We start from the raw sequence: 14,433 nt of genomic DNA, 5'->3' as shown, positions 1-14,433 counted from the left end.
TAGAGATGCAGGGTTTGGAGGTGGAGGGTGAGGGAGAAGCAGTCTGCATGAGGGCTGGACATCAAAACAGCTCACTTATTCAAGCAGGAAAAAAAAGATGGATACCAAGTTACTCAATCTAGTGCCTTTTGTTACAATACATGTAAAGTATCTATAGAAGAATAAAGCCTGATTGTGGTTCAGTTTGTGTGTATAGGCTGTTGTGTGGTAGGTGTGGTATTGGGGCTTTGGCATTTTATTTGCTTAATCTGCTCAACTCTTAGAGTGAAATGTCACTGCTAATCATTACTAACATAATCATTGCGAGTAAATCACCTAAGGGCCTCCACCTCTGTGCCGATGGTGGAAAATGTTTCCTCAGACACTTTCAGAAATGGCACCATAAACGCTCAGTGGGGACCATGAGTGGTTATTGAGAAGGCCTTGGCATATGGCTAACATCATTATCATTCCCTCTCCAAGACGTGACCATTTCTGTCGACTGGGAAATATCATCCTGGAGACGCTGCTCATCACAGGAAGAATTGTTGTTAGTAAACATTAGTATTTGCACACCCTTCTCTGTGATGACATGATTGATTCGAGGGCAGGGAATGCATCCTTTACCTTGCATTTCTCCAGTCTGGTTAAATGTAATGTGGCTTTTTCATTGATTTGGATATGTGTTGTATATTGAGGTATTAGGAGTGTAAATTGCCTCAAACACTTTCATTTCCGTTGAATTTTAACATCAAATCTAGACTCTTAAACTATCAACATCATATGTGTGTACATTGTAACTGTGAAAAAAGTGAAAACAACAATGGTGAAAAAGGGATACGTCCTTATTTAGGGATGTATATGATATTCAGGAGAATGCAATGAGAATAGTTTTGGTTCTTTGGTAAAGTATTATCAAATATTATGAGATCTGAAAATGTCCCTTTCTGTCCATCAAAACCTTTTAACAGTTAAAAACATCCTGTCCTGTATATGAATTAGAATCATTACCATTTATTAGTATCTAACAATCAATACCGTCCATGTAGAGGCATGCAGCTGGCCAGTATTATTTATGAAAACAAACGACCAAACCAAAAAACTAGAGTAACTCTTTAATTTAAACAAAATGTTACTTGCTCATTATTTCACTGAAAGAGATTCTTGCCTCATGAGCCTGAATCTTCATCTTTGTAGGTAGGACCATAACATTTTAGCAAGGCACTGCATATGTAAACAAGCTAATCTTGGCTAACTCTGGCATTTCCATTTTATTCAATGTTGATTTATGTGTACGGTCTCTAATATATGCAAAATATACAAAATACAATTAATGTCAAGATTAAATGTTTTTTTCTCAAAGAAACAGCAAAGAAGATACTGCAGCTTGGCCTGAACAAATCAGGCTATACACATAATAGTCTGTCTATACTTCTCTTAAATTCCCTATTTTATTCATCTACCTTTCATTTAAGAGTTTTGAGAGAAACCTCTTTTATCTAAAAGTTCCAGCTTTGACTGCAGTCTAACTTCACAGTAGGTCTAATGAACAGATAATGCCTGATCCCTCCACATCTGTCAGAACTTTAACTCTATACTGCAGATCTGGAATAAGCTCAGACACCTGGCCAGGACTAATGATGCATGTGATGCCATGAAGATCATATAATCATATAATAAAAAGTCCTGTGTGTGTACTGCAGTTGTAAAACTAGACCTCCAATGGACAACACTCAAAAAACTACAACAACCACTTGATTTCAGTAGAATCCCCTGTGAACATATTATAGGAAGACTTTCAGGTTCTGTGCCCTTTTCTACACTTACTACTCTCTCGTGTGTCCTCTCCTCCCCCTTTTTTACACCAATTCTCTTGGGTTTAACTCCTCGTCTGTCTGAGCCTGGACACCATCTGTTTAAAGGCCAGTGCCACAAACCTCACATTTTCATCTCCTCCTCCTCATCTGTTCATGCATGCACTTGTGCGTCTGTGTGTTAATGAACATGTGTGTGCAAACACCCAAAGTAAAACAAATGCATTTTCAGTATGTTTCCGAGTTCAAACTATATGTCAAGGCATATGCAATATCTGTATTTCAGTGGTGAAACAGTTTGTGTTGACCCACTGTGTTTGTTTGTGTTTGCATATATTACTGCATGTTTTAGTCCAACTTTTTGTTCCTCTATACTTCCTCTTTCTTTCTATCACTTTTACCCTCTGTCACGTCCATGTGCCAATTTCTGTAACCTTAATGTGTTACCAACAAATCACACACTGTAAATGCAAATGAGCTGAAGTAGTTTAATTTTAATGTGGTCCCTGATTTTTCCCACCCCCTCCTCACTTCTCCTCTGTGTCTGGTTACCATCTGCTGTCACATATTGTTTTTGCTGTTTTGGAATCAGATGACATCTAATCGATCAGCTTTGTCACCATGGCTACAGCGGTGAGGAGGAAGAGGGGAGTGGAGGAGGGGAAGAGAGGTGAGACATTACAGCAGCTATGCTGCATTTCTCAAGGTTTTTGGCACAACTTCCAAAAGCACATTATCTTTTCTAATTAATTATTGAAGGAAAATTAGGCACTTTAGACAATGTCAATGACAAAAGTATTCATCACAAATTATAGTCAAATGAATAATGCATTTGTTGGGACTATAAAGGACAAGAACTGACTGATTGTGTCAGGGCTGCAACAAACGCTTATTTTGATAATAGTTAGTGACAGATTTTCTGTCAATCGACTAATCGATTAATTAGAGGCATCCTATTTGAATAAGAAAAGACAGAATATATTACATTGTATACAGTGCAACATATGAAGAATAAAGTTTATAATAATACAGTAAATGCATGATAAATATTTACTTTAAATTTAAATTGTTTAAATGGAGCAGTTCTTTCAAGAAAATTAAAAGATGTGGTACCAAGTTTGTGCCATCACTTTGTAAAAGTAAAGTTAAGAGCTGTGCTATAATTTAATACAGTGGAGTTGTCCCATTGTCTTCTGTTTATTGAAAACAAAACAAACAACCTATCCAGTCACCTTAACAAGTTTTCATACAGTTTTAATTTCAATCTGGCACTTAGTTCAGTTTTGCTTTCAGGCCTGGGCACACGATTCCCAACAGTAAAGTAAGAGACAGAACAACCCAGAGAAGCAGGATGAAGCAGTAAACAGAGCCCTTACAAAATATAGCTGATATGAAGAAGCTTAAATGGAAAAGCAAAGAAGACAGATTTGTTGCAAACCTGAGAATAACACTGGGGAATGCATATATGAGGTTTTATGTGAGTTAAAATTCCAGAGTTATCTCCTTCCAACTTAAAAGCAGCAATTTCAATTTGTTGCTTACTCTAACTACTTAAATAGGACTTCTGCTCAGCTAATTCAATAAGACAGACATTACAGAGGACACCTGTTTCTAACTCCTCAGGGGCAGAGATAAAGACAGATAATGATGGAGACTTTCACTTCAGTCAGAGAATTTAATCTGGAAGCAGTGACTCTTATTTCACTACATGCCGGTACTGTAACGTTAAATAAATATGCACAAGGTTTGTCTGTCATCCACTATATTAACAATGTAATTCCGTGTTGTGCTGCTAGACGCTGTCACAGTTCAGTGAACATCCCTTCATTGCATTGCCTTCAGGGGCTTTGGCTCAGGAAACCCTACTTGGCTGACAAACACATAATAAGTGCCTTATTATCCTGATGAGGACAGAAGAGAAGAATAGCTGAGCATAGTATGAGACTATAATATGTAACATTGACTGGTCCATTGAAGTAGAGCAGAAGTATATCAGCATATATATTAACTTTCGAACTGAAGTTATACAATGAAATAAGAGACATCAGAAAAGGGCAAAAACTGCAATGGCAGGGAGCATTTAAAATGAAATTTAGATTGAAAAACTAAAAAAGAAAAAATGACAAAGAGGAGGACACAAAGTAATCAAAGTTACTAAGTCGTGTCAAAAAAAATGTAGACAGATTCTTTATTTCAACTTTGCAAATGCATGATGTAAATTCTTTTCTGTTTCCTTTTCTTTTTTGTTGCAAGAAGAGGCGTGTATCTCTCTTTATTTTGGGACCATCCGTTGCCAGGAAACTCACATTCACAGCTGTCAGCTGACCCTTATCCCCCCTTTATAATTGAACTGAGGTCAGTTTATTGGTCTGATATAACAGCCAGGAATGTGAACTGATTAAAATACATGGTCACAAGTCAGGCCAAATGCAATACGTACAGTAATAGCATTATATAAAAAGGGGTTTTGAAGCTGGTTAGGAATAAGGCAGACAATCCAGACCGAGCAGACCGTCTTTGACCGCAGTAATAAGGAAAGTATTGTGAGATGTTAACGTTAATCCAAATGGAGACTACCACAGATGTGTGAGGAACTGAAGGTGAGAGAAAGATTTGATTACATTTTCCTCTCTTGAGGCTTTCATTGTTTTCCATCATTATAGATATCAGAATGAGAATCCCTTGACAGTTTCTTCCCAACATATATTAATTTACTGTGATTTTGTGAACTCAGAACTATCTCATTGGGGATGTTTTCAATCTTAGTCACACTTTTCTGCCCATCCTACAATACAAACATGAACAGAACATGAGCATAATCCACCTTGAGATCAGTATGCTATGCATGCTGTGACATACATATAAAAGCCTATGTACGTTTTTTGATTCATTAAGAGCCAACAGTAAAGAGGCCTCTTATTTATGTTCACCTGCTTTCTTTATAAGGCATTAAAGTTATCTACAATTAAATGTGGCAAATGATTCGATATGAGTTGTTATTCTTAAGCCAAAAAATTAAATGCATATGCATATGAGTTACAGACACTTGCTTGTAAGCACTCTTGCATGTGGTGTATAAGAGGTTTTCATATGCTTGGTCATCTATGCTGTATATCTGAGGAAGCAACCAGTGATGTAGTACTGTCCACATCCACTCAACGAAACAGGTCGTTTTTAAGGATACACCAGATGTATCCTCTTGTGGCCACTTCTGTTTCTTTAGAAAATCATAACAGCTTCTGGTTTAAGAGAGGAAACCACAGAAGCAGCTGTTTGATATAAATGTATAAAATGGAGCTCTTGCCTGATCTGACTATAATGTTTTTACCAATCACAAACTTTTATTACAGTTTCATACTTTGTATAAATATCCAGCAATGGTGCAGCTGCTGCAATGTCAAAGTCATGAGAAAGGGTGATTTCCTTGCTGCAGGTGATGCAACATGGCGCTTACTGGTGTGTGCTGCTCTCTAGTGGACTAGTACTTACTGTATAACTACTTTGTTGAAGAGAATTCATTTCATGGAAGTTACTTCTTGTAATTTAATCTCAGTCACACCATAATTTAGCCTGTCTAATAAAGCTGATAACCTACTGTTGTTAAAAGGTACATAACCGTACTGAGTTTCAGGTAATATGGCAGATACTGTATGAGTTTAAACTAATCTCAGGGCTAGGGTTAACATGGAAAAAGGGGTCAGGGATAGTGACATTTTCTCTTATAATCAGATAATTTGTGTGTGTTTGATGACTGAGTTACAATGGTGAGACAGTAGCGGAAGTGTCCAGTTTAGCAAATATTTTGAAGATATTTTAGAGGCCTCTGCAAGACCTAAACTTCCTCCAGCTGAAACAACCTGAAAGACTTTTAATTTGTATCCCTGCCAGGCAGCAGTGCTGAGAGTGTGCCAGAAGTATCACAGTAAATCCTGGAGCTCTGTTTACTTCTGGTCATTCCAGTGATTAGATCTGTGACATTAATCTGTTAAAGGTTGCAGTTTGCATGCTTTACGATGATTCTGTTCTGCCAATATATAGCCACAATTCATGAATCACCATCTGGGGGTCTATTACTCACTTGGCCTTAACCTCCTCAAGCTCTGGCAGCTAGTCACAAACTGTGATTAAACCATAAACTGTGTCAAATCAATCTCTTCACTGGAAGAGAAACTGAGCACTGTCACCATCTAGTGGTACAAAACAGGAGGAAAATTTCTGTATGGTAGGAAAACAGATGGATCATGGGACACTGAGCCCCTGGGCAAAGATGTGCCAAAAAGGCACTCCACACCCACTCCATCGCAATCTTGCCTCTTTTCAGTCACATTTTGCAGGTTATCCAAACAATGCACCTCAACTTTAGTATTCTGTTCATGCTGAAGATGAAGTCCAGAGCTTCCCACCACAGCGGATCCACAGTGACACCCCTTCCCACAGGTATTATACAAGAAATTATGGGATACTACAAAATTTGATATAGAACCATCAAATGAATATAATATATAATATAATAATTTCTTAAGGCAGATCTGTTCTGCTGCCAAACATATTTAAATTTCTTTACTAATTTTAATGCAGCTGGATGAGGTGCCCTTACTCTACTTAGATTCCCAGTATGAAAGAACTCAGATCAATATCAGGAGCCAAAACGGAGAGATTGGGACATCCCTTTTTTTGACTGAACCCGGCCTTTTTCTGCTATTTTATTCAGTCACTTCAAACAGAGGCCTCTTGATCCCTTAGGACCCTGGTAGGCCAGTTTGGTAATCATTTTGCTAATAGCTTAGTGTTGTCCTTGTCATCTTTACAAAAAATATTATAATCTTATTTTGCTTTTGTAACATCTAGTGTTGCAACGTATCCTTCAGTGCAGTAAGTATAAGCATTTTTTTTTAAGTTTGGCCTTATATAAAAATGACCAAATTGTATTTTCTCACATTGGCCATGTGATGGCACTGTAAGCTACATTTTCATATTATTATCCAGCATTTATTATAAAGACAAAAAAGCCAAAAGCCTCTGTACTTATGTGTGTGTACCTTGTGTATGTACCTTTTTATGCCCCTATGTACTCATAATAATAATTACATGGTTGTGGTTATATGTAAAGGAGCTCCTAAAGGTGGGCTGCAGATGTTCTTTTTATGTTGTATGACCAGAATAAGATACGTAAACCGGGCTGAAAGCCTTGAGTAGTACACACCAAATATCTGACATGTGTAGTAGAAAGTGTGAAACATACTTGTGAGCACATCGTGCCATTTTGCAACAAATCAGTTGGGGATCATGTAGCTGAATACATCACAAACCATAAAAACATACCTCCCAGCAAAACACATGATCCCATCCTGTCACAACAGAGAGAATGCAGCCAGAGGCTCATTATGAAGCACAATGAAGACCAACATACTAGTGTGGTGATGGTGTAAAAAAAACAGGGAGGCCACAGAGATGAAAAGAGTAGGCCTCGTAAACACCAAAATGCCTCATAATTTTAAATGTGAACAATGCATGTTATGAAATACTGTACCTACCAACCCTTAAAACTCAAATTACTCTCAATAAGTGAGAAAAAGGAGAGACAATGGGAAGAAAGATAGCTGACAAAGCACTCACTCTGGTGTGAGACTGTGGTGTGCTTGCATGCATGTGAGCCTATGTAGCAGTTGTTCATTAACCCCTCCTCCTCACAGTGGCTGGATAGATGGGACTTAGGACTGATTTTGGTCCCAGATGTGTTCCAGCTCATGTCTGCCTTTGATGTCCATTGCTGAGTCTATTTTTTTGCATTTTTTTTTACGGGGCAACATTCGTGAGCTGGCTCGACCGCAGGCAACTGTTTCTTTAGAGGAAAGTAATGTAACGGAAAACAGAGCTGGAAACCAGTAACAGTAGAGTGAGAGGATCACTCAACCACATCTGCTTCATGTGGTTTGAAGACATCAGGAGTGGCACACAATTTTTAAACATCTTGTACACAGACATAGATACTCTTAAATATCCACATGGTTACTGTATAACACACACAGAAAAGAGACAGACAAACATACGCTCTGTCTCTTGCTGGGTAGGCTAAAATGGGAAAAGCACACATTGCCTTGAAGTAGATTATCATCTTATTCTGTGTTTAAAACAGGCTGGATCTGCAGCTGCTTTCACCGATAAAACCTACATATTCTTGGCTTTTAGTGGTACAAAAATTCCACTCCCCATTAAAAAATGCTGTCCAAATTCAGTAAAAGATATGTAGATATGTGGATGAGAGTCCTGAGAGATAATACCCCAGTGTCAGCTGATTGATTGATGAGCTTGATTGCTGATTGACAGCACCTGGGAGAGTGCAAATGAGCCAGAAGGCTTGGTGTATAAAAACAGCATCCTGGGCTTTGCTCCAGTACCAACAGCTCTTTTCATCAACAGATATTTATAAAGTGCATTCTTGACAGTGTGTTTCAGAATGGGTAAGTGGTTTTTTTTGGACTTCTTCTTGTATTTGCTTAAAGTTTTGACAGTGTTCTTAAGGTTGGATATCATAAGTTGTACTAGTGTTTCATTTGTAAAATTTCTAATCTTTAATTCTTGCTTCAACAGCAACCAAAGTGTTGATTGTATATGCCCACCAGAGCTCTGGCTCATTCAACGCTGCAGCTAAAGATGCTGCTGTGGAAGTTTTAGTGGCTAAGGGCTGCACAGTAGAAGTATCTGACCTATACGCCATGAAATTTAAAGCCACTGCTACTGCTGAGGACATCACTGGTATATAAATATCTCTGGCATTAAAGTTTAGCTTTTGACTGCTCTTCAGAATTGATTACAACATTCATTGTCTGTGCAGGTGATGTGAAGAATGCAGATCACTTCCTTTATGCAGAGGAGACCAAGCTAGCATGGGAGGCAGGAAAACTATCTGCTGACATCACTGAAGAACAACGTAAACTAACTGAGGCAGACCTCATCATCTTTCAGGTAGAACCTGAGTGACGTATGTATATTAATGTAGGGTCTAATGTAAAGGGTTTAACACAAACTAACTCCTACTTCTCAGTTCCCCATGTACTGGTTCACGCTTCCTGCAATCATGAAGGGCTGGATTGACCGGGTGCTCACACTAGGCTTCGCCTACTCTCAAGAGAAGCGATACAGCCAGGGAATCTTCAAGGTAAGGGATCAAATCAACTAGTTTGCATTACAAGTCTTGCAGCTTTTTTTCCCCCTTCTATTATTTTCTTGTCTTTTCTGCACAGGACAAAAAAGCCATGCTGTCCTTCACCACTGGGTCTCATGAGTCCATGTTCAGTGCAAATGGCATTAATGGAGACATGAATGTCACACTGTGGCCACTACAGGTATAGCTTAAGAGAAATGGGCTGTTTGAATTGGGGGGGGGGGGGAACAGCATTTCAAGTGACTATATCAACACTTTCTCTCTCCAGAATGGCATCTTGCACTACTGTGGCTTCCAGGTTCTGGCCCCTCAAATCTTCTGGGCTCCATCTCACGTTCCCTCTGAGGCACGCACCACCATGCTTGAAGGCTGGCGTACACGTCTGCAAGGCCTCCTAGAAGAAGAACCACTGAACTTCACTCCTTTGGACTGCTTCGATGGGGAGAAGGGTTTCCAGCTGAAGCCTGAAGTGTGTGAAAAACATGCCACTATGGAGTTTGGACTGACTGTGGGGATTCACCTGGGCAAGCCACTGCCACCTAACAACCAGATGAAAGCTGGAGTCTGAAGACAACAAGAACTGAGTGTCTTGTTTAAATGAATAAAATAAAAAAAAAAATAAGACTAAAATGCTTCATTACTGAAGTACTCAAAACATACTGTCTTGGTAATTGAATCATGGCAAGTTAAATTCTGTATGTAATGTACAACAAGAAAGTCAGGTAAAGGACTTGGACAGCATTTGCACCATATTTCAATATTATCTTAAGTCTTAGGGTAATAACTCACAACTAGGTTTAACTCATTTCTTGTTACTCTGGCAACCAGAAGTATTTAATGGGCCATTTCTAGAAAAAAACAAGTATTAGGCCACATGTTCGTTTTCAAGCTTCTACTGGGATCTTATTGGCAAGATTTTGCTGTTAGTGGGTATGACACTAATGCATGTTTTACTAAACAGCACAAAGTTTAAAAGATTCCTTGAGTCAATATTTTCAGCTAGTGAATACTTTACCAAGGTTTTTTTTTTTTTTTTTTGGGACTTTGATGGCCTTTGTCACTCTCAAAGCATGCTCTTCTACTTGTCCCATCTCTAGAATGGTATCCTGGTTCTGACCCCCTAAGATGTACTGGGCATCTTGAGACATGCCCCTCCTTTTACACACCCTAATTGCTTTAATGGGCAGAAGACTTTCCAGCTGAACCCTAAACTCGATTTGAAATATGCTAAACAAGGAGTTTATTCTGACAGGGGGAAACCACTCCTACCCAACAGCCAGATGAAAGCTGGAGGGTAGTGATGAACACCAGTCTTTTGGTTCTGCAAGTGCATTAAAGCTTAATCTCATTTTCTTGAAGTTGTGACTTGAATGTTTGGGTGAGGTAAGTTGTGTGCTTTGTTTTGGACTGCTTATTTTGAACAATTGTCTCGCATGCTGTTTAGTTGAAGCGGAAGTGCTCTATACCCTGTATACAGACATGCTAACGACCGAAGAGTCTGCTTGCAAGCAGGTTGGGGCTCTACACAAACATAAGCAGCCAAGCACTTTACCCAGAGAAGCATCTTTTGTTTGGGTATGGAGGAAATGAGATGGGGGTGGGGTGAGGGGGCACACTCAAGGAAATGGCCTTGCACTCTGATGTCCAGACCACAGCCTTTGACATGTAGGAACTTGACGGTGTGTGTATTTCACAGCTGAGGTTTCACAAGGTCACTGTTTGTTTGTGTTGAGTCAGGGCCAGTTTCATAATCACCTGTCTCTGAAGCCAGAACAGGTTCAGATCATTTCCTCCTTTTGCTGTCAAAAAGCAGAAGAAATTCAGTAATCAAAATAAGACATTTGTTTAACGTTGTGCTAAGACTTGAGGCTTCTCAGCTAAACACTTTCTTACCATATGAAAGGAGTCATAGATGATAGTGTGGATGAAATGTCTTGAGTGTGAAGTGTTTGAAATGTGTAAATCATTATGCACTAATTGCTTCTTTCATATAATTAAAATAGGCTTACTGCATCAGATCTACACAGTAACATGGACTATTGTCAGTTTGAAGATTTAGAATTTAGCTTTTTCTTTATGCATCATTGTCCCAGACAGAAAACTATAGTGTTTGAGTTAGAATTGCTGGGTTTGGGGGCATTGAGTGTTTATGTATGTAAGGGTTATACCACAGTCTCTGATCTGGTGTCCATCCTGCTCGCCCATTGTCGATCCCATTTCTCCCAGCCTGGCTGCAGGGAAGGCCATTTTTGGCTGGTTCAATGGGAGGAAGTGGGCACCGTTTTATACCAGCCATGGAACAGAGTCTCCGGAAAAGCAGTTCTGCTTTACTGAAAGCTCAAATACACACAATCCTTCAGTTAAAAAAATAGCAATATAATGTTGAGACAAAGCCTGAAGGTTGAGTGGACCTAATTCATAACCACACTTTTCACCAAACGCACTGTGCATGTGGAGATTATTTTTATTAACATCAAGCTAGGATTGTGTTAAAGGAATAGTTTGAAATTTTAGGAAATAGGCTTATTCACTTCAAAGCCAAGAGTTGAAGTGATTTCAGACGGGGTAAATACTGGGGTGCAATACTGCCACCTTGGGTCCCGACTACTTCCAAAGTGGGAAAATGACACGCTTTATGGGGAGATGTGTGACAGACTGTCCTTTGTCCAGGCAAAGTAACTTCTTGGAGTCTGTTGTCTGGAAACAGCTTCCAAGGATTAAACAAACAAGAAGTTAATTAGTGAGTTTTAGATGTGCTGGTTTTGTTACCGTTGGACAGAGCTAGGCTAGCTGATTCCCCCCGTTTCCAGTCTTTATGCTAAGCTAAGCTAACGGCTAGCAGGTAGCTTAATATTTACCATACAGACATGAGAATGGTATCAATCTCCTCATCTAACTCTGGGCAAGAAAGCAAATAAGCGTATTCCCCAAAATGTCGAACTATTCCTTTAAAGGATTGGAATAAAGTTTAAAATGTAAATGTAAAAAACATATACATAAAGACATGATTCCTTAAAACTGCAGTGAGATTTGAGCGAGAACATTGAGAATGCCGTGCTGAGCCAGATGTGTTCTTTGTTGTCTTTTGGGTGTTTTGATTAGGCCATAAATGGGTCCCTGTGTTTAGACCAGCTGTCATAGGGTTAACAACAAGCCAGCCATTAAACACTACGATGAGAGAGAGAGAGCGAAAGAGCGAGAGAGCACAGAGTAAAGTGCAGGAGAAAAAGAGCTTGGCTGGGAAATGAGGCAAATTATTTATATCAACCATTCTCTCACTCTTTCAGGAGCTGCATTCAAATCCAATCAATTATACCTCAATGAAAACCACAGCTTGTTGAACTTTGCCTGTGTGTGAGAGAGTGTGTATGAGAGTGAGTCCATGTGTGCATATACATGAGGAAAGTGAGGCACAGTCCAGGGCGGTTATATTAAGATTGGCAGCAGGAAAGGTTTGTAATGAAGAACTGCACTGGCGTTTATCTTTATGCTTTAAATGAAGTTCTAACTGCCCCCTTTACTTTCATATCACAGAGTGTCCATTGTATGTTCCCCATGATTATGAAAGTGAGGAATTCAGTCTGACATCTGAGCATAATCATCCCCCAAACTACACCAATCAAAGTAGCCTCAGGTTTTTCTTACAGCACACAGATAAGTTCCCACCTTCTTTGTTAAAGAGAAATCATTATGAGGTTGATAGTCCAACAAAACATTGCTTTACATATCCCTTTCTCAAACATGCAACATTGTTAAAACAGTTTATATATTTCAGGTTGATTTGCCTTTGGCGTGTCAGGAGATAAAGTATTTTTATGGTTTTATTTTCTCATAAATCAGGGTGTTAACTACTTGCATGAGTATCTGAAAATGCATGCTTGTCTGTGCATCAAAGATAAATCTCTCAGGGCCCTATGCTTGTGATCACAGCCTGAACAGCTGGTTAGAAAAATGATAAAAAGGGTGGACTACAACAGCTGTGGAGGAACAAGACCACAAATAGAGCCAAGGAGCTCTTTACAAGGTCCAAAAAAGGAGAGGAAAACATGGGTGAAAAAATAATAACAATCACTGCCTCTTTCCTCTTTTCATGAACTTCTGCAGGATGTCTCTTTCATGCCTTGCTCTTTTCATCCTCATCTCCATCCTTCTTTTGTGTTAGTCTTCTCCTCTCACCAGTGTGAAAATACACAGGAAACTTTTACTACAATGGGACTTTTGCACACAGCTTTTGCTCATTAGGGATATGGATGTTCACTGGAGGCGTATTCCTGAGGGGAACTGATTGTATTTTACCACATATATAAGCAAACACTTTCACAAATCAGGCTCCTGACATACGCTTCACTCGGCTCGGCTAGCAGTGATAGGGCCCAGGCAAGCCTGCACTGTGCAACTTTGAAACTCTTACACGGAAGGCCTGCCATCATGGTTTTGATGAATGGGTGGACATCAGGCTATTGGCCTTCATTCAGGCTCTAAAGTATGGGGTGCCTGGCACTGGGAGGCTGACGTGAGGCAGCAAAGCTGTTTCGCATTTACAAGCTGAGGTTTGAGTGTGGCTGGGAGGTTCAGGGAAGGCTCTTGGTAGTTTGGGGCATCAGAGTGACAGGGTTAAGACTGCATTCACCCATTATGCTCCTCTCTAAATCCTTTTCTATATTATAATGAGAAGCAGATCTTTACTATCTCCACCACAGCCTGCAGAGTGATGGGGGAAACAGACACATGGTGAACACAATACTTCCTGTCCCTCACTCCTGTTTGATCCCTTGCTCCGATGTTTCCTTTCTATCTCTGATTCAGTCTTTTTTCTGGCTTTTGTTTCATGTATCTCCCTTGAATATTTTTCCAACTGTCAGACATCGGTATAAACAATGAAAGACTACAAATGGCCTCATATGTGTGTTGCCTGTGAGTAATAGATGTAACTGAAGCTCAGGGTTACAGATGAGACTATGAAGAAAGACTAGATGAATGGGAGTGCTAGTGCTAGTGCCCCTCACTGGGAGCTCCAGGCGCACAGGGCTCAACTCCAGATGCTGCCTGGGTTGCCACATCCTGGCCGTAATCCCCCTGCAGTGCCACATTCGCTTGTGTGTATGCAATCGGTGGTGAGACCATGAATAGGAACCACCTGGGACAGAGAAAAATGGCTTGAGGTAATTTTTCATCACAAGTTGCTCTGGTAATTTTGATCAATCATTTTGTGCCCCAGGGTAATTTTTAAAGGACATGATATTTACAGTGTATCGCCATTTAGATCTTTTCCCATTAAAGTTAGTCAGGCTTCATTCTGCTAACATGTTTATCTACATTATTTATTTCATCATCTTGTTTGAGTTGCTGAGGAGTCTTGTTTATATCCAATAAAGCCTGCAGTGTTTGGTTTTCCCTCAGTGCTCATGCTCTTGTAAAACTTGACATTTCTTGTTTGCAGTTGGAACGTCACTTTGTCTATGTTAAAATGGCCTG

General features: G+C 39.6%; 1 protein-coding gene across 1 annotated transcript; it reads left to right on the top strand.

Moving 5' to 3' along the window:
• Positions 1-8,112: 8,112 nt before the first annotated feature.
• LOC122886065 (NAD(P)H dehydrogenase [quinone] 1-like) lies at positions 8,113-9,615 on the top strand. Its single transcript, XM_044217934.1, has 6 exons — positions 8,113-8,254; positions 8,385-8,549; positions 8,629-8,759; positions 8,839-8,952; positions 9,038-9,139; positions 9,227-9,615. Exons 1-6 carry the CDS (start codon positions 8,251-8,253, stop codon positions 9,524-9,526), a joined length of 816 nt encoding a protein of 271 aa, XP_044073869.1. The 5' UTR covers positions 8,113-8,250; the 3' UTR covers positions 9,527-9,615.
• The last annotated feature ends 4,818 nt before the right edge of the window (positions 9,616-14,433 follow it).

Source organism: Siniperca chuatsi, linkage group LG12 (assembly GCF_020085105.1).
Source record: "Siniperca chuatsi isolate FFG_IHB_CAS linkage group LG12, ASM2008510v1, whole genome shotgun sequence".
In the NCBI taxonomy this organism is placed as follows: Eukaryota; Metazoa; Chordata; class Actinopteri; order Centrarchiformes; family Sinipercidae; genus Siniperca; species Siniperca chuatsi.
This window is presented reverse-complemented; position numbering and strand designations above follow the sequence as displayed.